Genomic DNA, 22,893 nt, shown 5'->3' on the forward strand with positions numbered 1-22,893 from the left:
ATTTTAATGTGTACACAGTGACCCAAAACTAATATCACTTGATAAAATTCCTTAAGGGAACCTCATTAATGAACAAATCAAAGCGGCACCTAATAATTAGTTTTAAGAAAAAATGACACATCTAAATTGCTCAAGACAGTTATTCTCATCCATAGGCAAAATATTTCCCCTAGCATGTTAAATATAACATGCAATATAATATATATATTATAAATGCAATATATATATTGCATTTTAACATGCTAGGCAAATGATTTTTCCTAATTAGAGTGAGATAACCATACCACTTATTTTCCCCCTGAATGGTGTAAATTAGCAAAGAAAGGTAAAAGGGTTGACATTTGAGGTCCCACCTGCTCTGTGCCAGGTTTGAGGCTTTTAAACATTTTGTCTATTAAATTACCCCAAACGGGCACAAGGAGTCTTTAGTCTCTCCATTTCATAAACTGAGGAATGAAGGATGGTAAAGCAACTGACTGGAGGTAGCCTGCGCAAATTTGCCAGAATTGAGAGAGTAATAATCCTTGTCCTACTGTGGCATAGTTTCCTTAAAAGAGTCCTCAGACCTGCATCAGAATCTCCTGGGATATGTTTTCATTCTGCAGATTCTGGGCCCCTGATGGTGGGTCCTGGGATTCTGCTTTGATAAGAAGTTTCCAGGTCCTCCATATGCACTCTGAAGTCCCAGAACCACTGTGCCAGACCATGGGGACCTCCTTTCGGAGAGATGACGATCCATCCCAGAAGAGTGTCCCCACTGCCTATGGGGACGAACAGCCTCTGTCATGCCCTCTTGCAGGGCCCCATTAGCAGTGCTTCTCTGGACAGCTTCCTCCTACTCACCCACTTCCGCCGCCTCCTGTTACTTGCGTTGAACTTAGCACGCCTCGTGGTTTGACAAGTCACTTCCAAGTAGAGGTGAAATCATCACTACCTAGGGAGTGTGTTCTAAAAAAGGTTGACATTTCCGGTGCAGAGTCATCAGATCCCAATACATCAGGACCTGTATTGTGCCTAACACAGGTGGAATCTGCATTTTGCAATCTAACCTTGGCTCAAACCAAAAATTAAAAAAAAAAAAAAAAAGAGAGAGAGAGAGAGAGAGGACAGCTTGCAGAAATGATTACTTTTTGAACACCGATAAACGCTGTGCTTTTCCTTTCAAGCCCTCCTTGGCCACACTCCTCTTGGTGACAGGTTTCCCGTAAGTCTGCCCCTAGTCCCTAATGGCTGCTGAGTTTCCCAGAAGTGAAAGCAGTGGTCCCTCTCAGCTGTCCCTGTCCCAGTAAAGACAGGGGGGGGTTTGGAAGAGCCTGCTAGGATCCGTGAGCCCCTTTTCTCCTCTGCCTTTCTCTTTCTACATTATTATCTTTTTCTCTCAGCACCATGAAATTTCTCTTTTTACTTCCTAACCATCTGCTTTCGAGGGGCTGGTCCTAGCAAACTGAATAGGAGTTTACTTGCGCGAGTGACGTGTGGAGAGGTGTGCCACCATCCAGAGGGGTTCCTAGACTGGCTTGGGTTTGTGTTCTGTGTGTGCTGGCAAAAGAGTATCTGTCTTTGTTTTGGTACTCAGCTCATCCAAATAAAGAAGGCATTTCCTCTCCTAAAAGGCAGAGGGGGAAAAAAAGACTAAGAAAAAAAATTTCTTTTTTGATTTTAACCATGGACTCCTCTGAAACTAAATATACACCCCCTTCCTCTGTCCTGATTGGTCCTCATCGACTGACAAGTGGATCGTGTGGAAAGGAAATATCTTGGACTTAATTGTAAGTTAAGTCTCTCTTAATCCAGAAGAGCATTTGAGATTCTGTCCAAGTGTTCAATTTCCCAGGCCGCTGAGGTCTGTGAATTTCTTTTCCCAGCCTCCAGGCTGCTGCAGTACAAGTCAGCATAGCTAATGCAGATAGATCTCCTGCCTCTCGCTCTCCTCCTCCCTCTGCTTTGATTCGATATGAACAGCCTGGTAACTCCGATGCTGGGGAGAAATCTGACATAACTCTGCAGATGGCTAGGTTGCCATGAAACACCTGGGGATTGTTCTTTAAGGAAAAGGTAACATTTATATGCTAATAATTTCTCTCCCCCCACCCCCAACCCCTTCCCTCCTTGTTGCATTTTTTCCAGGACTGCCAGTTCCCAAGAAGAGCCCAAAGTCGGTAAGGACTTGTCAGTTACTTGGTACTGGTTTTTTGGGGGTGGAGGGTGGGAGGCTGGTGGTGGGAGGAGACGCTATCTGGCTGGACTTCACTAAATGTGTTTTAGAGTGGGTGGAGGAGACAAGAACCAAGGCTCATTTTATTAAGTTCTGGAGCTCCGTTTGGTATAGAAGGTATTATCTGGTTTGTCTTTAACTGTCCAGTGATTTGTAGGCAGGCTGCAGGAGCCTGGATAAAGAATGCACGTTTGTGATCTTCTCTGTATAAATGCTTCACAACTCTCATTCCAATGCATGAGTCTCTTAGATGTTTTAACTTGATACAAATGCTATTGTTTCTTTTGGGAGGAGGGAAAAAAAACCCTCCACCTGCTTCCTGAATAGCATTGCTCTCAACTGGTGTTTCCAGCCATTCACATGGGTGGATTCCCTCCCTAAGCTTTCTTATGCACTGATGATAAATTATTTAAAAATTGTAAAGCCTGTAGGTTTACGGAGGAATAACTCTGTCCTGTGTATATGCCCATGCTCACATGGAAAATGCCCCAGCACTGAGAATAAGACATTTTCCTTTCTGTGGAAATGTCCTTTGTTGTTTTGCCGGCTTTAGCAGCATTATGCTGCAGGTATAGGATTCTTTAAAAAAAAAAAAAATCAATGTTATGCTGTCCTTTCTAATCTGGTTTCCCTGAAGATGCATTACCTAGTTGACATGTTAGCTAATAGCTTAGAGGCTCTAGTGTTTTGCTTGGTGGTGGTGAGCTTCTGCTCCCAGGGCACTGACAACAAATTAAAATGCTACTTAAAAACTCAAAATCTGGAACTCCGGTGCCTGTGCAATTGATCTAGGTGAAAGAACTTTTCCCAAATCTTGAACACTAAGATACTGAGAGAGGAGTGTGTTTCCTTGTGGCTTAGAATATTAGGGGGTGGGGGAGGGAAAATTGACAACCTTCTGCCATCCGGGAGCAGAGAACCCTTAAAAACTTTGCAGCTTATGTGCTGCAGCTGAATTTTTCCACCTGTCTCCAAGCCTGGCAGCAAGAGGCAGAAGTTTATTCAGGAGATGAGAGAGGGAGCTTCCTGCATTCATAAGCCCTACTCCTAAGTTCTCCAAAGAGAAAAACCTGCAATAATTGATGTGATTCTAGTGGCATGATACCATGGTGATGGGAACATGTGACTTTGGGGCTGCCTCCCTTGTCATTTTGTGTTAATGTCCAGGCTGAGAAGGGCTGGTAGGTGTCCGTATTAGAACTATGGAGATTCCAAAGCCTGTGTGTGTGTGTGCACACGCGCGTCTGTGTGTATATGCATGCATATGTGTCTCCCCATCCCTGGGTCGTAGTCAGAAACCTTTTCGGCCTTCAGAAAAAAATAGAAACACAACTGAGAGATGTGTCACACGAGCTTGAGTTATCAGGAGTCATCCTTTTTTCTCCCCCGCCCCCTAGCATGCTACGTGATGCATAGACTTACTTTATGCACTCCACATGAAATGGAGTCTTGACATGGAGCATACTGGGGGAGAGAGCAGTTTGGCACAGCCAGGATGACATCAGTAGCAAGGTGTTCTGTGTTGTTTTGCATTCCATTTAAACTTGCTGTGCAAAAGGATCTTTGTAGATTCATTTGCATCTTTTCTCCCCCAACACACTGTGGAATCTCCTGCTGAACTCAAAGGGTATCAAACAGGTATAGGGACCCGCAGTCACCAAATCAGTTAAGAATTCCCTGTGACCGTTTATTTTTGTGGAAGCCGTGTCGTTAGCAAGCAGCAAACCAATTACTCAGGCTGCATTCCTAGGGAAAAAAGCTTTCTTAACTGCTTTGCCCACAGTCTGCTGGCTCTTAATTACCACAAGCTAAGAGACTGGTGTGTTGCTGGGTTAGAAAAGAGCCAGCCCCCAGCTTGGGGCTTGTCCTTCCCTGGTTTTTCTGCCAGGACAGGGATGGTGGTTTTCACAGAGTTGCTGGCACCCTCTGGCAGCTGCTGCATAAAGCTGGGGGGCTATCAGCCAAGGTCTGCTGTTGCCAGTTAGAGCCCTGCTAACATCTGTGATCAGTGGGAGTTCTGTACAGGTGGGTTGAAAGCTGTTCCCCTTTCCCAGTATGAATTTTGATGAAGTCCTGCCAGAGAGACAGATGATGATGAGATTTTTTTGGGTAGGATGGGAGGGAATCCACGGGGAAGTTGAATGTCCTGGTTCCAGAATGCCATTCCCATAGTGACAGACAGGGTCAGTTAGGCTGCGGAATGAAATGCACACTGTCTGTGCCTGGGTTATGATATGCTGAGAGTTACTATTAGTTCTGAGATACACTGTCTGAACTGAGGATGGTGTCTGTTCTTGATTTGTAGAGGCTCCTAACGTTGTTGGCTTGCTCATGTGACTGACAGCTTCCTTTGCCCTCATACCTTTTTTTTTTTTTCTAAAGCTTTCAATAATTAAGCAGTTGGGTTTTTGTTAGAACAGAAGGACTTCTCTTTTTTATCTCATTTCCCCTCCTGGATAATCTCTGTAACTTACTCTCAATCAGCAATTTCACCTGCTAGGTTTAGTGTAAATGTTAAATTTATGGTTTATATACTCATGGGGGACAATGGTGATATCTTAATAAAATCTTTCTAATTTAATGCCTGGACATCCATAGCATCAGGGATTTTTCTGCCAAATGGCAGAGACAAAAATAAGACATATTTGCTGTCAGGTTTTAGCCCTCACTGGGAAACATTCGGTGGCCCAATTTAATCATCTTGCCTGGAAACTTGTTTAACAGAGACTCTTTGTCAAAATCGCACACAAGGATCTTGTGTGTGAGAATTGAAAACTTGGTATCACGCTAAACCCTGAATTTGAAGTCACTGTTCACCTAGGTTTGTTTGATAGTTCATTTCCCAACCGTTGCTTCCTTTTCTCTCTTCTTTCATCTGTCCATCTATCCATACATTTCTCTTTTATCTACTCATCCTTTCATCCATCCATTCAGCAAGCTGGTGTTGAAAAACTACTAAGTGTCAGGTTTGGTGTGAGCTACTGGAAATGATGTAATAAATAAGATGGCGCCTTCTTGGAGCCTACAAATGATTTATTGATTGCTCCTTTCAAAAAAAGGATGCCCTGTCACAGATCACTAAACATTTTTATGCATTTGTTCCATCAACAGATATTTATTGGGTATCTCCTATGAGCCAGACCCAGTGCTAGTATACAACAGGAACTAAAACAGAAAACATTCAAGCCCTCATACAACTTGGGAGAGATAAAAAGTCAAATCTATCTATACTCACCATCCTCATGAGGCCTAAAGTCTGATGAGTATGTACTTTTAAAAGGTAGCAAAGCAGAAATATAACATTGAACAAGTACACACATAATAAAAGTCATTGAGCTCTTAATGATAATAACCTTAGTGAAGTAGTCATCCAAAGCCATAAAAAGCCATTTAAAAAATTGAGTTAGATGCTGTGATGGGGCTATGAAATTCTTCTGAGTTCCCCAGCAGCCTACGCAATGTAGGTAACCACATTATTTACTTATCTTTTAGTTTCAAATTAAAAAAAGAAACAAACCACATAATGTGTTCACTAAAGAGACAGTATTTTCCTAGTTTTGAAAAAAAGTTCTCACACAAAGTTTTCCTAAAGGACACCAAATGATGGGCAAAGAAGTATCTTCACGGAGAAGGAAATGGCAACCCACTCCAGTATTCTTGCCTGGAAAATCCCATGGACCGAGGAGCCTGGGGGGCTACAGTCCATGGGGTCGCAAAAAGTCGGACACAACTGAGCGACTTCGCTTCTTCGTTTTGTATCACGTGGGCAAGTCCCCATAAAGTGCCATATGTATTGGGATTAAAATAAAGCAGTGATGTTTTGTTCCTTCAACTAGAGACTCTTAAACCTTGTCAACTACTGTGGGTTCCTAATTTCCTACCCTTTGTTGTCTGTTTTATTGAAAAAAAAAAAAGAAGTATCTTCAGCAAACACAGCAAGATGAAAGTAGCAACAATAACAGGTTTCTGTCCCATTGTTCTCTGTCCCTTACTCCTGAAAGGACTGCTGAGGACATAGTTGACAGCTAGTCACCAAAAAATACAAGAGAGAGATGTTAGGTAATGTACACAGTTAGGTAACCCAGCCTGAATCCTCCTGAATGCTGCCTCTTTCTCAAATTCTCCCATTGCCTTAGTGCCCCAAATGCCACTTGACCCAGAAGCAGGACAATGGTACACCCCACCTAAGTCCAAGCTACAAGGAAAAGCAGTGGGAGAAGTAGATGGTAGAAGGCCCAGGGTTGCTTACGTAAGTCTTCTTGCCTCTCATTGCTCACAGCAGCTCGTACCCTCAGCCCTTTGGAGCCTTACAAAATAGACTTTGCTGTTGTATTAGACTCCATTAAAACATACGTAATTCATTTTCATATTAATCAATACTCCCTTTTCTTCTCCATTAACTCCTCTTTCTTGCTTTTTGGAAAAAATCATTTGACTTAGAGCCATAAATGATAAAAAGAAAGAGATAAAAAGGACCATCCTCTGCTTTGCCTTGTATCTGAGACTGATTTTGGAGCAACCTTTAATGACATTGGCCTAATACCTCATCAGCACTTGGAGTTTTTCCTGTTGTCCATGTAAATCGCTGCAGTGGCCTTCAGTCTTGGCAGATGCATGAACTGTAAATAATTTTGCTTTAAAAATGGATCGATTTGTCATTTTTAAGCCATGTGAATTCTTTTCATCATTTAAGCGCCTGAGTGCTGTCTGTATTAGTTTGCTCTTCCGAGCAAATATTTTCAGCTCGCTTTATAAGTACCTCCACTTTGAAATCATTCTGTGAAATACTAATGAGCTGACTTTTTCCCCCATTCCCATTTGTAAAATCCATTGCATCTTTCCAATTTCCCTGGCCTGTCAGTAATAAGGAAATCATTTGTTTTAGGGAGATTGGTTCAGTGTTATTTTAGAAGGTCTTATGACACAAGTTCAAGGCTGGTGTGTGGCCAAGGACTTCCAAGGAGTTTTCAAAATTGAACCCATTTCTTTCTTCCTAGTTGGCTCTATGTGATACTCAGAAATAAAAAATCTTGCTCCAAAAATGTCCACGTAGTGACAACAGCTTGTGTTGGAGATATTCTGCTCAGTATGTGGTACCCCTTTCCAGTCATTTATTTAAGCTGGAGACCTACAGGTAGGTGTCCATGTCTCTAGGATCTCCTTTTCCTCTGCCCAACCGCTCCTCCTGCCCTCTCCTCCTCCTCCTCATCCTCTTCTCCTCCATTCAAGCTTTCAGCAATGCCTGTCAATCTGGCACCAAAATGTCTTTTGATTTTAGTTGTCCCTCCCCCCCCTTTTTTTGTCCCTCCCCTTTGTCACTGCTTTTCCCTTGGTGTAAACCACCCTAGGTCCTTCACCTGTTCTGTATAGTAGCCTCCTAACTGGTACTCTGCTTTTACTCCCATCCCCACCCACATATTCTCCAGGCAGTAGTCAGACCAAACTTTCTGGAAATAAGTTGGCTCTTGGCACATGCCTGCTTTAATTTGTTAATGGAATCTTCCTCCCCAGAACTGAGAGTGAAACCCAGACTCCTTAAAGTAGCCCACAAGGCCCTTGCATTATTTGGTCTCCAAGTTCATCTCAAGCCACCTCCTCACCCGCCCTGCCCCCCGACCCCAGTATGCCTCCATAGCTATCTCTCAGTTCTTCTAACAGTTCAGACTCCATTTTGCTTTGCAGACTTAGCACATGCTGCTTTCAGCGATGGAATATTCTTCCAGAAGCCATCCCTTAGTGAAAGTGAAAGTGAAGTCTCTCAGTTGTGTCCGACTCTTTGCAACCCCATGGACTGTAGCCTACCAGGCTCCTCCGTCCATGGGATTCTCCAGGCAAGAATACTGGAGTGGGTTGCCATTTCCTTCTCCAGGGGATCTTCCCGGCCCAGGGATCGAACCCGGGTCTCCCACATTGCGGGCAGACGCTTTAACCTCTGAGCCACCAGGGAAGCCCAAGCCACCCTTACTACTTACCTAAAGGACATTGCAATATGTTGTCATCAATCTGTTTTGATTATTTGATTAATATCCATCTAATCCAGTGGTCATGTATGGATGTGAGAGTTGGGCTGTGAAGAAAGCTGAGTGCCGAAAAATTGATGCTTTTGAACTGTGGTGTTGGAGAAGACTCTTGAGAGTCCCTTGGACTGCAAGGAGATCCAACCAGTCCATCCTAAAGGAGATCAGTCCTGTGTGTTCATTGGAAGGACTGATGCTGAAGCTGAAACTCCAATACTTTGGCCACCTCATGTGAAGAGTTGACTCATTGGAAAAGACCCTGATGCTGGGAGGGGTTGGGGGCAGGAAGAGAAGGGGACGACAGAGGATGAGATGGCTGGATGGCATCACCGACTCGATGGACATGAGTTTAAGTAAACTCCAGGAGTTGGTGATGGACAGGGAGGCCTGGCGTGCTGCAATTCATGGGGTCGCAAAGAGTCAGACACAACTGAGCGATTGAACTGACATACACATGTACACACACACACGCACCTTCCCTAGATACATAGGTATAACTTCTCAGGTAATATATCTTTCTTACTTGTACATTATATCTTTCAGAATCTGGCTCACAGCAGGTGATCAGTATATATTTATTGGATGAGGGAATAAATGTATGGCAGGTATTTACTCAAGAGGGGCTGTTCTGGATGTTCTGTCATTGATGTTCTGGGTATTTGCACCATCCATGTTCTTAGCATGCACAGAACTACTTCAGCAGACTTGAAAGTGTATGTGTGTGTGGGTGCTAAGTCGCTTCAGTCGTGTGCAATTCTTTGCAGCCACATGGACTGTAGCCCACCAGACTCCTCTGTCCATGGGATTCTCCTGGCAAGAATAATGGGGAGGATTGCCATGCCCTTCTCCAGGGGATCTTCCAGACCCAGGGATCCAACCCACATCTCTTACGTTTTCTGCAATGACAGGCAGGTTCTTTACCACTAATGCCACCTGAGAAGCCCTTGAAAGTACATCTTTAACTATTAATGCTTATTTGGGGGCCAGTTTCTCATTGAAAAATGAGGTGAAAGATAGTCATACTATCTTTGCATCTTTCTGATGCAAGTCAGATCCTGTGTTATAACAAATTCAGAAGTGAATTTGTTCTTATGCCCCAAGTCTTCTGGGAGGTAATCCAGACTGTTGGCATACAGGATGACTTTAATTTGAGAGCTATATAAACATTGCTTTTCTCCTGGACAGTTCTGGACCTTAACCAAATAAAAGACAATGTCATAGCTAATTAACATGTTCTCAGAAAATCAAAAGGCATATTTTGAACTTCTCCATACCCACCGAACATAGCTTCAGAAAGCTTAGGTGCCAAGATATTAAATACAGAATGCATCTTCAAATTAAGTCATTTTTATAATTGAACTTGAGAAGAAAAATAAAACAAGGTTAAATCTTATCAGGGAAAAGTCCAAAAAGCTTCCAGATGCTCATATGTTTAGCCCCTCAGGGTATGTTAGAATATTCCAAATAGTGATAGGTTAGTGGTGGCATAGTTTTTAGAGCATATTCTCAGGATGCTGCTTTGCTTTGATTTTCCACATTTAGGAACAAAGTTTAGATGAGATTCAAAGGGGATGCAGAGGTGCAGTTTGATGGAGAGGCAGTTTTGCAAACTCAGTCCAGATCATATCTGTCATTTTGTGATAAATTGGACCTAAATGTGTCCTTTATGGGAAAGTTGAGAAAAGGTGATAAAATTTTTTAAATGGCCCAAGCCATTTCTAGTAAACTTCATTTGCACTCTTTGGTTACGGTGAGGCTGTCTCTTCAGTTAAACACAAGATTTCCAGATCCTCCGTGTCAGATCTGTTACACTGGGATGGCCATCAGAGGGTCTTGGAAACCCCTGAGGTGATGGACAGAATCTCTGTGCATGCCTTTGTGGGCATGTGTGTGAGAGCACATGTGTTCTCTGTTGGAGAAATGTCCAAACTCTTTCAGTGGGACAGGACTGCGGGAAAGATACTTTTCTCTTGTTTAGGAAGAGGCAGTGATTGGAAGAGGTTACATTTCGAGAGGTTACACAGTAACCCCAGGACAAGAGGAAGAAGGGTGTGAGGTTTCCCTCAGGTAATCCTGCAGTGGACTGCACAGGGTCCCAGAGAGAGTCCGTGAAGAGGCGCTTCTGTCCAAAGGATGTGAGAGCTTCCAGAGTCTGAGTCCGGCTCGAACCGTGAACTGAACTTGGTGATGATGGTCGGAACCCACACCTGGCATCTGCTACTCGTTTGAAAAACCGGGAGAGGGAGGGCATTTGAAGAGAGGGATGCAACTCTCATGGTAAACCCAGAGGTTCTTCATCTATTGAATTATTTGCTTTCACTTGTACTTATTTAAGTTTTTCACTTATTTATTAATTCAGCTGATTATTTTTTTTTAATTTTTTAAAATTAAGTTTAATTTATTTAAAATAATTTTAAATTATTTTAATTGGAGGCTAATTACTTTACAGTATTATAGTGGTTTTTGCCATGCATTGACGTGAATCAGCCATGCGTGTGCATCCTGAACCCCCCTCCTGCCTCCCTCCCCATCCCATCCCTCAGGGTTGTCCCAGTGCACCAGCTTTCAGTGCCCTGTTTCATGCATCAAACGTGGACTGGTAACTTTCACATATGGTAATATACATGTTGCTTTCACTTTTAAAATATCATTTTCCTCCCCTTCCACGTGTTAGTCACTTAGTTGTGTCCAGCTCTTTGCAACACTATGGGCTGTAGCCTGCCAGGTTCCTCTGTCCATGGGGATTCTCCAGGCAAGAATACTGGAGTGGGTTGCCATGCCCTTCTCCAGGGGATCTTCCCAACCTGGGGATCAAACCCCTGTCTCCTGAATTACAGGCAGATTCTTTACCATTTGAGCCACCAGGGAAGCCCTCTCCCCCACCTCTTTCTAGGAGGGCGGAAACAAAATTGTAAAAAGTAGAAAGTTACAGTCCCATTAATTTCCCTTACTAAGGTTCATTTCTAAGTGAAAACAGGTTTACATTTGGTCTGGATTATAAAAACATTCTCTGTGCATTTTGCAAGTAAGAAGTAGGCAGTACAGGAAAATATAAGAGGGGGAAAAATTCCCCCTGAGTCCAACATATTTTCTGTTTATGCTGGGATGTTTACACACCCAAAATGGACTGACACTGCACATATTTGTTTATAATGGAGACCATTGTGAAGACTGCTGTGAAGAGAAAAACATTCCCATACATGTGTATAAGGGGATAGGAGTTGTATCTGTCATTAACGTTTTTTGTGACTCTGAACATCTTCAGCATGTCTCTAGGGGAAGCAAGAAGGCAGTATTGACCTTCTCAGGAAATAGAAAGGGGATGCCTGGCCCTGAGAGCTGAATTCACCTTGGTGGGGGACATTGTTGGAAGTTAGCAGAACCAGGTTCTGTCCCAAGTCTGTGGAATGCTGATCCATCCAGGTCTGAGCTGAGCCCTTGGTCCTCACAAGGGAACATGGTGATGTGGGGTAATGGTGATGGTTGTCCTTGCCAGTGTGTTTTCCTGACCTCTTCATCAGCTTTTCCCTTGAGTCTGAGTGAATGAAGCCTCTCATACCATTGGTTACCAAGACTTCTTTGCTAGTTTAGAATATGTTCCTCATGTTTCTCCCACAGGCCACACCAAGTATAATTTTAAAGCATGTATTTTACCTTCATGAAACACATGCCCCATTTTCCTCCACTTTGAGTCCTTACTAAAACCTATCTTCAGATCTGTAATCTGGAACAGTGAAGGGAACATTAAGTTTTTGTCCTCCTTTACCTTACTTTGGTGCTTATTTCAAAGCAAGGACTGGAAAGGGAAGAAATAGAGGGACCTAAGAAGTAAATGAGAGGGACCTTGGAAATTTCTATTGAGATGGGAATAAAAGTTGGAGGCAACCTGGGGAGAGAGCAAGGAAGAATGATGTGATAGGACTGATTGTGAGACCAAGGGCAAGAGTTTGATACTATAAGAACATTAGGGAACTGGAATGTCTAGGTCAGAGATCTTATAAACTACTTGATAGGCTACACGGAATCTATAACACAAGCTGGAGATGCCCTTTTACTGTAAGTGTAGTGACACTGTTGTAGGAGAGACAGGACTCCAGGATTTTTCTTTTGAATGAGGAGAACACACACCTGGGCTTATCACATCTTTCACTGGAGAAAATAAGAGCAGAAATTATTTTTATTTCCCATCCAGTATTTTTCCTCCCACTAGATTTTGCTGTCCCTTCAGTGGTCCTTCCTACAAAGAGCATCTTGTAAAATGGGAAGGGTATTTTGCTGAGCAGATTTTAAGGAACAGGAAACTTGCTTATTTTAACTGAAATTCAAGTGAAACTCTGTGCCTTTGACTACTGCTTGGAGTTTGGACAAGTTACTGCACATCTAAGAAGGCTGAGCCTTGGAGGTCAACCCATATATAAAGTTGGATCTTGGTTTTCAACCAACAGTAGTTATCAGGAGATCAGAGGTGAAATGTGATGCCTGCAAAACTGATTCACTAAGAATTATGAGAGCTCTTCAGATAGTAGTTATTTATATAGTTGTAAGTACAAGCACACACATAATGCTAGGCATGGTTTCTTTGTTAAAGATCTGATCCTTGTTTCTTACAGACTAGAAAGACTGATAGTAAACCCTTAACTAGAGGTTGAGTATTTTATTATTGAAAGATGGAAAATGCAGGATCTGAAGGAACCTTGTTAGCCCTGATTTACTTTCTTGGATATTTTAGCCTTCTATTTAAACCATGAGTGATATTTTCTGTCAGATGTTTGGTTTAAAAATGATGATGTTTATGCAAGTATTAAGATAGAAAGATTTAACTACTGAATAAAATTCTTTGTAATTAAAAAAAATGAAGATGTCAGATACATCTCATAATAAACAAGCCTGGTGTCTTAGCTGAGAACCTGTGATGGAAATTGGATTTGTTTTCTGCTCCAGCCCTGAAAGCAGTATGTTTTGTGATGATGTCCTTCTATCTGGCCCACCCCTCTATCAGTCTGTCAATCACCTGGAGATTTATCTGCATTCAGCATGAGCCTGACGAAGGTGGAAGCCAAAATGTTGTTGATAAATTTATGTATGTGTGCACAGAAGTGGCGAACAAAAACAAGCTGATGGAAAACACCCACTCAAGGAACCAATAATAATCTTCTCTTCTTGCCCATCTCACTTGCTTCCTTTCAGCAACCACTGGAAAGAAAAGACAGCCAGAATAGTTCCCAGCATAGTGTCGCCAGCCACCGAAGCCTGCACGCTGCCTCCCCCAGCCACAGCACACAGGTGCTGCCCGAGTTCCCACCCGCCGAGGCCCCGGCTCCAGATCAGACCGACAATTCTGGGCAGAAAAAACCAGATCCCTTTAAAATCTGGGCCCAGTCCAGGAGCATGTATGAAAATCGACGTGAGTAGCCCCCTGGCTCCTGTCTTGCCTGGACCCCATCTTGGTGCTCCAACTCTGTCTTGAGGGTTGTTGAGAATAGATTGTCAGTGTGTGAACAGGAGAGAGATGAATCCAGGTGAAAGGTGACAGCATCTCAGAGCAGTGATAGAATCTGCTGGATATTCATGGAGACTCTGTTCTGTCATCTGTTTGGGTGGGGTGGGGTAGTCATGGATGGTCATCAGATGAAGGGCCTGGGGGGGAAATGGATTTATTTTTCCTTTCTGTTAGAAGAAGTGGCAGATATGAGCTACTGCCTCATTAATGCTTTCCTGCGTAGAGATGGTGGCCTCCTTCGAGCTCCTGTCTTGTGAAAGGGCTCTCATATACAATAGAACATAAATACAATTGGTGTGGATTGCAAGAGTAATAAGAAGAAATTTGGTGCTTTCTTAGTGGTCTCTTGGTTTTTAAGAATACTCGTAATGTTTTTAACTGTTATTAGTCTTTCTAAGCCTTCCCTTCAAAAAGGAAAAAAAAAAGCAGTGGGTGTTTGCGCTTTAATTGTTTATACTGTAGTTGTGTGTGTTCCTTCAGCTTCACCTTTTTGATAAATGTGATCTACTGATGTCTTATTGGCTCTGATAAACTAAATAGTCCCTGGACTTTTTCTTTTTTTTTTTTTTGCTTTTTATTGTGAGATGATTTCCAAAGACTGTTCACCACAAATAATATTCATTTATCTTACTAAATCCAAGTTCCTAAAAATGCTTTAATCTTAGGGTGTGCAAATAGACCCCCCTTCTCCCTTTTTTTTAGCTGTTGATTTTACTGACATTTTTTCCGTAAGTGTGGTCAGGACAAAGTAACTATAAAGTACATGCACTTTGTTGTCATTGGGTAGGAGAGCATGTTTAACGAGGGTCTGCTGAAGAGTCTGATTAAAATTGGAATAGAGAAGGGAGTCATTCTGTCCATCCTCCTGGCCCCCACTCCCCTCAGCATAAGTGTCCTTTGGAGTCATAGCTGGCATTCTCTCGGTACAGCCCTCTGGAGAGGTAAGACAGAGGTGGTGGGGGTATGGGAAGTGCTGCAGCCTGCTGCCCACCCCCTCGGACTTGGCCAGGAAGCAATTCCCTTGCTGGCTGAAGCAGCTCCTCTGTGACCCAAACCGAACAGGGGACTGAACCCAGCAACCCTGTCTGAAAGCAGGCCACACTGCTGGGTGAAAGTCAGCACTTCGGGGACACAAGGCCTGTCTTGGTGACGGTCAAGTGTTAGAAGTTACCCAGGGGTTCGCCTGTCTCCTTTTCCTCTTCAAGGGAGAGAGATCATTACCTTCTCACTATAGTAGTATGTGGAATTAAGTACACTCTTTTGGCTAAGGCTTCACTATGCTGGCAAAAGCCCGATAATTTGAGAAGGATTTATTTAGTCTCTGGACTAGAAAGACCCCTGGAGTATGCCTGAATTCAGGCCAGAAGAAATGAAGTTCCATTTGGAGCATCCCTTGTAAGCAGTATTGCTAAGCATGAACCTGGCGTCTGTTCTCACTGTGTCTTCTCATTGATTGCAATGATTTCATTGAAGAAATGTTTTTCAAAGAGGAATATGTTCACATTCCCTTCACATTTCCAAGCACATGGCTCCTCCAGTCAATGACCCAACTTCACCTGATGTGGAGATACCGCTTTATTGACCATATCCCTGCTTTTCTCAGTAGAGTACACATTTATGACCGAGTTTCCCATGTATGAATCTTTCTGCAGTAAAACAATTTGTGTCCTGACGTGCTGGTGAGGGCTACATGGATTGACAGACAATTCTAACACACTGAAGGAATATGAGGCTGTAGCTCAGATGCCATTTTTACCTTGATAGAAATGGTATTTCTATTATATTAAGTGGTATTTCTGTTATATCAAGACTTTGGTATTTAATTTTTTAAGAAGTTTTTACCAGGAAAAAAAACAAACAAACTGTAATTCTGCCACAGCCAGCTGCTCAAAACCTAGAATGAGAAGCAGACCGAAACATTGGGAATGGTGCCTCTTTAGGCCTTGACTTTCTAGGACATCTAAGGATGTCTCATTCTCACAAATGAGAAGCAGTTTTGTTTTTTTTAATGATTAGAGGCTCCATAATTGAGTGATTGTAGAACCTAATTGATGTTAAAATTCAGATGGATTTCTTCCTCACGACTAAATGAGGGTAATGATAAGATTTCTCTCTCCATGATAGTTACTCAGTATGTATCACAGATTTTTTTTTTTCTTCACAGTACCTATTGAATGAACCTACATTAGTCTTGTCTTTTAATCAGTATTTTGCTTTATTCCAGATCAGTTTCTGCCATTCCCACAGGCTGTTTTTCAATCTGCTTTTTTGAAAAAAGGAAAAATTACAACATGTAGCCTCATTAGGTGTGATTCCCTGCCCTTCCCCGCAAGGCAAACTACTCCAGGAAAAACAAGAAAATTAAAGTCAATGGTAGCACCTTCATTGTACCCTTAATTTATCCCCCTTTTGAGGGGGAAATATATTTTCCTTATATTTCATTTTATTGTGAGGGGCAGTGTGAAGATTCTTAACCAAGTCTCTGATCCAATTCCTTCACATGGTCTGAATACTGTGAATACCACATTCTTGATATGGCCGTTTGTCAAAACATCAGTATCCAGATGAATCAATCTGAATTACAGATGTGTTAATAAATCCCTTTGATGAACTTAAATGTTCAGTTAAAAACAAGCATGGAAGTCCCTTAAAAGCCACTTTGCCTGTTTTGTATTTTTTCTAGATTACATGGCAGTTGTGCATATCTTTAAAAAATGACATTGATGAAGTCAATTATTTGTAAATGTTCAGGAAGAGCAGCTGGTATCCACTAGTGTTTACAACAAAAGAAAATCTAAAGCTTTCACTTGAAACTTTACCTGTTCACAAGAGAGTTGGGAAAGAAAAAATGACAGAGCTGTCATATTAACCAGCGTACACCTGTCCCTTGAGAGACATGCTTACTGAGCTTGAATTGGTATACAGCTCCTTTATCATGGTTTAAGAAGCTTGGAAGCTCTAGATTTTAAGAGCTATTGTGACAGTTCTTACTTGTGTATTTGTTCAACTCTTGGCCACGTCTGATGACTTGTGTCACCAAATAAAAGAGTATTTTGGTTGAACCGCCAAGAATACATCTGAACAGGTATTAGTCCAAGAATTAATCCCATCAGAAACTTGATATTATTTTAAATGACAAAAGCATGCTTACATTTTTCTCAAAAGGAAATAAGTGGTTTAGATAAATCTCAAGTTCATGACATGATTCAAACAAGGTCATATGAGAATGGGTACTTTAGAGTATAATTAAATAGAAAGAGTCTTAAGATGGTAATGCTGGTTCGATGAAATTCTCAATAGTACAGTTGTAAATTCTAGCTTTTTGACAAGAAAAGTACCATGAAAAAGAAAAGACTCAAACTATAGTCTTTTAAAATCCACAGCAGCCTTGACCTTTACTGTGAAAGCTTAACTGCACATTCCTTATCAATCAAAACTAAATTAAAATGAAGTAAGAGAAAGCAAATACATTAAGCTTTGCAAAATTGTGACATTAATATTCCAGCTATGTCACCTTCGCCTGCATCGGGATTGAGCAAGGGTGAAAGAGAGAGAGAAATCAATTCCACGAATTTTGGAGAATGTCAGAGTAAGGATCCACTGAAAACTTTCATTTCTCTATTATTATTCATTTTGTTTGATGTTCCCATTGGTCCGGGGGTGGGAAGAAACTCAGAAAAAGGAGGGAAGAAAGAGGGATGCCAAGAACTGAAGTGTTTGGGACTCTCTTGTTGACCAAGCCTAGATCAAAGACAAGGTGAAGTAAAGAGTGATAGGCATGTTGTAACCAAGTCTGCAAATATGTTGTGTGTCTATAGTAATGGAGACACCAGGAGGGTTCTCTGCAAACCTGGTGATTCCATTGTCTCTAATTATCAAAGGAAGTCTTTTGACTGCTCTATTGGGTTGTTAGTAGAATTACCAAAGGGAATGAGCTACTCTTCCTGTCCCGTGTGCCAGGGCTTAGAAGTAAAGAGAGCTGGATGAGATTTTCCTAGCTCTTCTTGATTTAGACTGGGAAAATAAAAAGGTGATAGTAATATCAGAAAGTTGGTTCTACCCTGCTACCTCCTAAAAACTTAATTCTAATAAAATCTTCCTGAAATAAAGAAAAGAACAGAAAAACATTTGGGGGGGAGTAGTTTAGAAACTTTAATGCCATTGGGAATAAGTGGCAGCAGAGGACAAAGAAGATAAAATAATTCTGTAATATGTTTCAGTACTGATTGATCACCAAAGTTCTATATGTGGTACATAGTATTTGGTTGGTAGAAGAATATAATTGTCAAAATGCTCAAGGTCAAGGGCCAAAAGACTTTCTTTGTAACTTATCTGTGTTTGTGTGTGTTTTCCTGAAGGTTCATTGTTTGCGTCTTCTGCATCCTTGGGGTCTGTCATTGGGCATCTTCATTTTCAGTCAGACACTCTTTAAGTAAATTTGTCATTTGCTTATTTCTGAGAACAAATTTTTTTCCAGTGGATTAAACTGTTTGATAAGCCTAAGTCTGTTGCTACATCTGGTGTCACTATAGGATGGGCAAGTGTTCTGGTGTTAAATGATGCTGCAAAAAAAATAAAAATTGGTCTGGGCTGGAGATCTCTGCAGAGGTCTTTCCTTGTTCACAGAAAAGTTCAACTATTTTCAGGCAGACTCTGCCAAGAACCTTGTATTGGCTGGAAAGCACCCATGGTCTATTTTGGTAATAATCCTCCTGCTTGAGTGAACCTAAGATGGAGACTCAACTTGATTTAATTTGTTGTTTCAATGAGGCTATTACAGCAAATACCCTTTAGCCAGCTACTCAAACAGAAAGAAAATATTGTTACCTTAGCACGCTCAAGAAAATATCATTCTCAAATTGTGTTTCTGGGAGTACTGTGATGTAGCTTAACTCCATGTACCATGGCGTCTTACAGCTTAGCCCCGGCAATTATTATAAAAATGCGTTGGATAAGAAGATTCATTGAAAGCACAGCATTAAGGTAGCTCAAGCACAAATATTGGATTCAGACTCCTCTGACTTGTATTTACCTGTTCATTTAGTTTCCTCTCTCTTGGCATATTCATTCACTGTACATTTTAAGCTCATGGGTGAGTCCCCAAAATGGGACATCTGTCACCTGCTTGAAATCTGAATAACCACCTTCTTCTTTCCTATCCCATTGTACAAAATCAGAGAAGGTGGAAATTAAATTCTTAGTATCTACACACTCCTTCAGCCCCAAAGCCAAGGAATTAAAGAAACCAGAAATTCTGCAGAGCAGTATTTGAAAATCTCTTTTAGGATTCACAGCCACTAAATTATATTTTTTTTCTCTTTAAATAAAAGATTTGTCATTTCATAGACTATAAAACACACTACAAATACACTAGAATATTAAGTAAGAATTAAATAGGAATAACCTTTTTTTATTTCCTTAGTTAAGTCATAATGGTGTATAGGACAGTCTCATGTACAGTAAGCATGGTCTTATGGAAATTGCTTTTCTTTAAACAAAAAATGAGCTTTCCATTTCAAAACCCTGGACTATTACTGCGTTTTGAAAGTAAAATATCAAGTTATTGGATAATAAATTAGTACTTACAATGTTGAAATATTATAGGCAAATCATGGAGTAAAAAACTCATTTAGTGATGAAATATAGTTCATTTATGTAGAACAGTTTGTTGTCACCATTGATCTTAAGGATATAGAAGACTGGCTACTTTTTGGTAATAGTAGTGAAATCATAATAAATGTTCTAAATTGGGAAATATTAGGATGTTTGAGAGTAACTTATTTGGCAAAAATGACCTAACAGATCATATTATCAGTGTGCTAGTAGTCTTGATTACTTTAAGGAAAAACAGAAGTGATTTTTTTTTTTTTAGTTTTTGCCATAAGTTTTTTTTTCATCTTGTAGTTGATAACATTGGCACTTAAGAGGTCTACTGAATCCTCATCCCCCGACTCCGCATCAGAGGTCAGTCTGACTTAGCATGAACTCCTTCCTCAGATATGGGCACCCACTTTGTGGTACAGAGCATGATAATTTTAATTTACTAAATTCCTCTTGCAACAATACCCAGGAGAATGGCGAGCGCTGACTGCAGCCTTCATCAGGGATAATTTCTTGATGAGGAATTATCAGACAGTGATTAGTCCTTTGGAAAAAAAACCACTTCAGGCTCAATGACTGTCCCCACCATTTATTTCCACTCACTGTCCTCTTTTATTTCACCTGTCCAGATTATTTTGTTTGCTTGTCTGTGTTTGAAAGCTGTCATCCATTCAAGCACCATCAGTATTGGTCCTGTCACTGTGTTCGCCTTAGGGCTCTGATTCTTTTATCAGAGAAATAATCTCTCTCTTCCTCTCCCTTCTCTGCAGTTCCAGATTATCAAGAACAGGACATCTTCCTCTGGAGAAAAGAGACTGGATTTGGATTTAGGATTCTGGGTGGCAATGAACCAGGGGAACCTGTGAGTCTCTTGTCTCCCTGCCCCGTCCTGTCCCTCACAGTACTAATTTCTAAGAATTCAAAACCAATTGGCATCAGTGACAGATCACCAAGATTTGAGTCCCACTCGGTGTGCCCAAAACTGTTTTCATCTTTTGGGGGAAAAAAAAAAAGTTTGATTTACAATGTTGGTGTTAATTTCTGTTATACAGCAAAGTGATTCAGTTATATTTATATATTTATATATATATATATATCTTCTCTGGCTCTTTCATCTTAACCAGTGGGAGTTATTCTTTGGATTTTGTGGCGCTCTTTCTGTCTCGAGGAAGAAGAGACTCGATCCTTTCTAAAAAGTGTGTATTCATGTTTGTGGAGGGTGGCAGCTGCAGCATCTGTAGCTCCCTATCAAAGAAATGGAAACCAAAAAAAGCAAAATAGGAATAGACATCAGCTGAGAACACAATGGCCTGATCCTTCTGGCCAGTTTTGTTAAATCTGCCAGCAGGTCGTTGGCTTTGTATATTGAGCAGCTAGGACTTAGAAGGCACTTGACAAGGCATTATGAGAGATTAGAGAAAGTAGGACCACTCTTTACAAAATTAGAGAAAGAACCCTGAACAAGGATCAGGAGACATTTAATCTCTCCGGGCCTCATCTTTAGAATACATTGAGGAGACCACCACGGGATTCTTTTGAAAGGGGAAAAAAGAACTAAAGATAAGTATTGTTCAAATTTTCCTCATCATAATAAAAATAGTTATCATTTTTTTGTGTGCTTACTATGTGCCAGTTGCTATGCTAAAGGCTTTTAACATACATCCTTCTCATGTATGCATCAAATCTATGAATTTACCCCCATTTTCAAATCATGAAATCACAGAAAGGTTAATGTGATCTTGCCTGGGATCACAGAGTTAGTAAATGGAGGGACTGGAAAGGCTGTGATTCCAGAGTCCATATTCTTAACCACTCTTCTACCAAAGTTTTTTGTATAAGATACATGTCACGTAAAGACCGTTGTGCATTATTACCTAGTGAGAAAGGAAGGAAAACACAGATGTTTTAGCTAAAGTTTGTGATGTGCTCAGTCACTCAGTTGTGTCTAACTCTTTGCGACTCCATGGACTGTAGCCCGCCAGCCTCCTCTGTCCGTGGTATTTTCCAGGCAAGAATACTGGAGTGGGTTGTCATTTATTTCTCCCGGGGATCTTCCTGACCCAGGGATCAAACCTGTGTCTCTTGTGTTTCCTGCATTGCAGGCAGATTCTTTACCACTGTGCCACCTGTGAAGTTCAGTGATTGGTTAATCTAACAATACCTGCTCTGCATGCCAATGCTATAGACTATGGAAATAGGGATACCCAACCAGACTTTGTTTGATTCACCCTTTCATTTAACAATATTTATCATGCATTCCCTATTGCTAGGCACATGCTGACCTTTAAAGAAAAGTTGTATTACTGTTATACTTATCGGAATTTTCTGAACAGAAGGCTTATAGGTAGATAGAAAAGGAGAAAAAGTTTTGCCTCTGAAGGGAGTAAAATGATTGATTTCTGCAAAGGGGAAAAAAGAATGCGTCATCAGCAAACCACAGAAAAATGTCAAGGAACCAAACAACAAAAAGTTATTTTTTTCCACCATTTAAGAATTATTGTACCACCTAGCACAGCAGCTAGAACCCAGTGAGGGGCACGGATGCAGACACAAATGAATGGACTGAATTTTGCTCAGAGATGTGAAGGCCATCATTGCACAGACAAGCCTTGTTTCATTAAGATTTGCAAAAATTCCTTTTTTTTACAAGTTGAAGTTTGGTGCCAACCTTCCATTGTCAGATGATGGTTAGCATTTTTTAACACTTAAGTTTTTTTTTTCAATTAAGGTATGTACCTTTTTAGACATAATGCTATCACACACTTACTACACTACAGGATCTGTGTTTGTTTGAGCACTTAGTCATGTCCAGCTCTTTGTGACCCCTTAGTCTGTAGCCCACCAGGCTCCCCTGTCCATGGAATTTCCCAGGCAAGAATACTGGAGCAGGTTGCCGTTTTTTTCTCTAGGGGATCTGTCTGACCCAGGGTTTAAATCCATGTCTCTTAGGTCTCCTGAATTGGCAGGCAGATTCTTTACCACTAGTGCCACTTGGGAAATCAAAACTACCAGCATAGGATAGGGTAAACATAACTTATATGCACTGGGAAAAAAAATCATGTGACTCGCTTTGTGGTGATACTTGCTTTATTGCGGTGATCTGGAACTGAACCCACAATATCACCAAGGTGTGCCTGCAATAGTAAACCCAAAGCTTAGTGTTTCATCTCTCATCTAATTACTCAACAGATTTATATTGGTCACATCGTACCACTGGGTGCTGCTGATACGGATGGCCGTCTGAGGTCTGGGGATGAATTAATCTGTGTGGATGGGACACCAGTCATTGGAAAATCACACCAGCTTGTGGTCCAGCTTATGCAACAAGCCGCCAAGCAAGGCCACGTCAATCTGACAGTGCGGCGTAAAGTGGTGTTTGCGGGTATGTTTTTCATTCATTCCTTTAGACATTACCTTGTCACTTTATGCACAGAAGAGGCCCCCTTCCTGTGTCTGCCTTCTCAAGCATCTATTTTAGCAAATGTTTGCAAATGTGATTAAGCACAGAATTTCCAGATGGTTTGCTTCTCTCAAACCCTCCAAAACTACTGTCACTCAAA

The 22,893-nt window shown here is 41.3% G+C and overlaps 1 protein-coding gene across 19 annotated transcripts in view; it reads left to right on the top strand.

The window, feature by feature from the left end:
- MAGI1 (membrane associated guanylate kinase, WW and PDZ domain containing 1) overlaps positions 1 to 22,893 on the top strand; it is a 633,420-nt gene that overhangs the window by 586,057 nt on the left and 24,470 nt on the right. For 15 of the 19 annotated variants that reach the window (XM_043885421.1, XM_043885422.1, XM_043885423.1 and 12 more), the window contains 5 exons: positions 2,128 to 2,159; positions 13,420 to 13,636; positions 17,238 to 17,321; positions 20,104 to 20,195; positions 22,523 to 22,715. In XM_043885421.1, the coding sequence (XP_043741356.1) occupies positions 2,128 to 2,159; positions 13,420 to 13,636; positions 17,238 to 17,321; positions 20,104 to 20,195; positions 22,523 to 22,715 (618 nt within the window). The remainder of the gene's footprint in view (positions 1 to 2,127; positions 2,160 to 13,419; positions 13,637 to 17,237; positions 17,322 to 20,103; positions 20,196 to 22,522; positions 22,716 to 22,893) is intronic. The other 4 variants (XM_043885427.1, XM_043885416.1, XM_043885417.1 and 1 more) reach the window with 1 other exon arrangement.

Source organism: Cervus elaphus, chromosome 24 (genome assembly GCF_910594005.1).
Source record: "Cervus elaphus chromosome 24, mCerEla1.1, whole genome shotgun sequence".
Taxonomy (NCBI): Eukaryota; Metazoa; Chordata; class Mammalia; order Artiodactyla; family Cervidae; genus Cervus; species Cervus elaphus.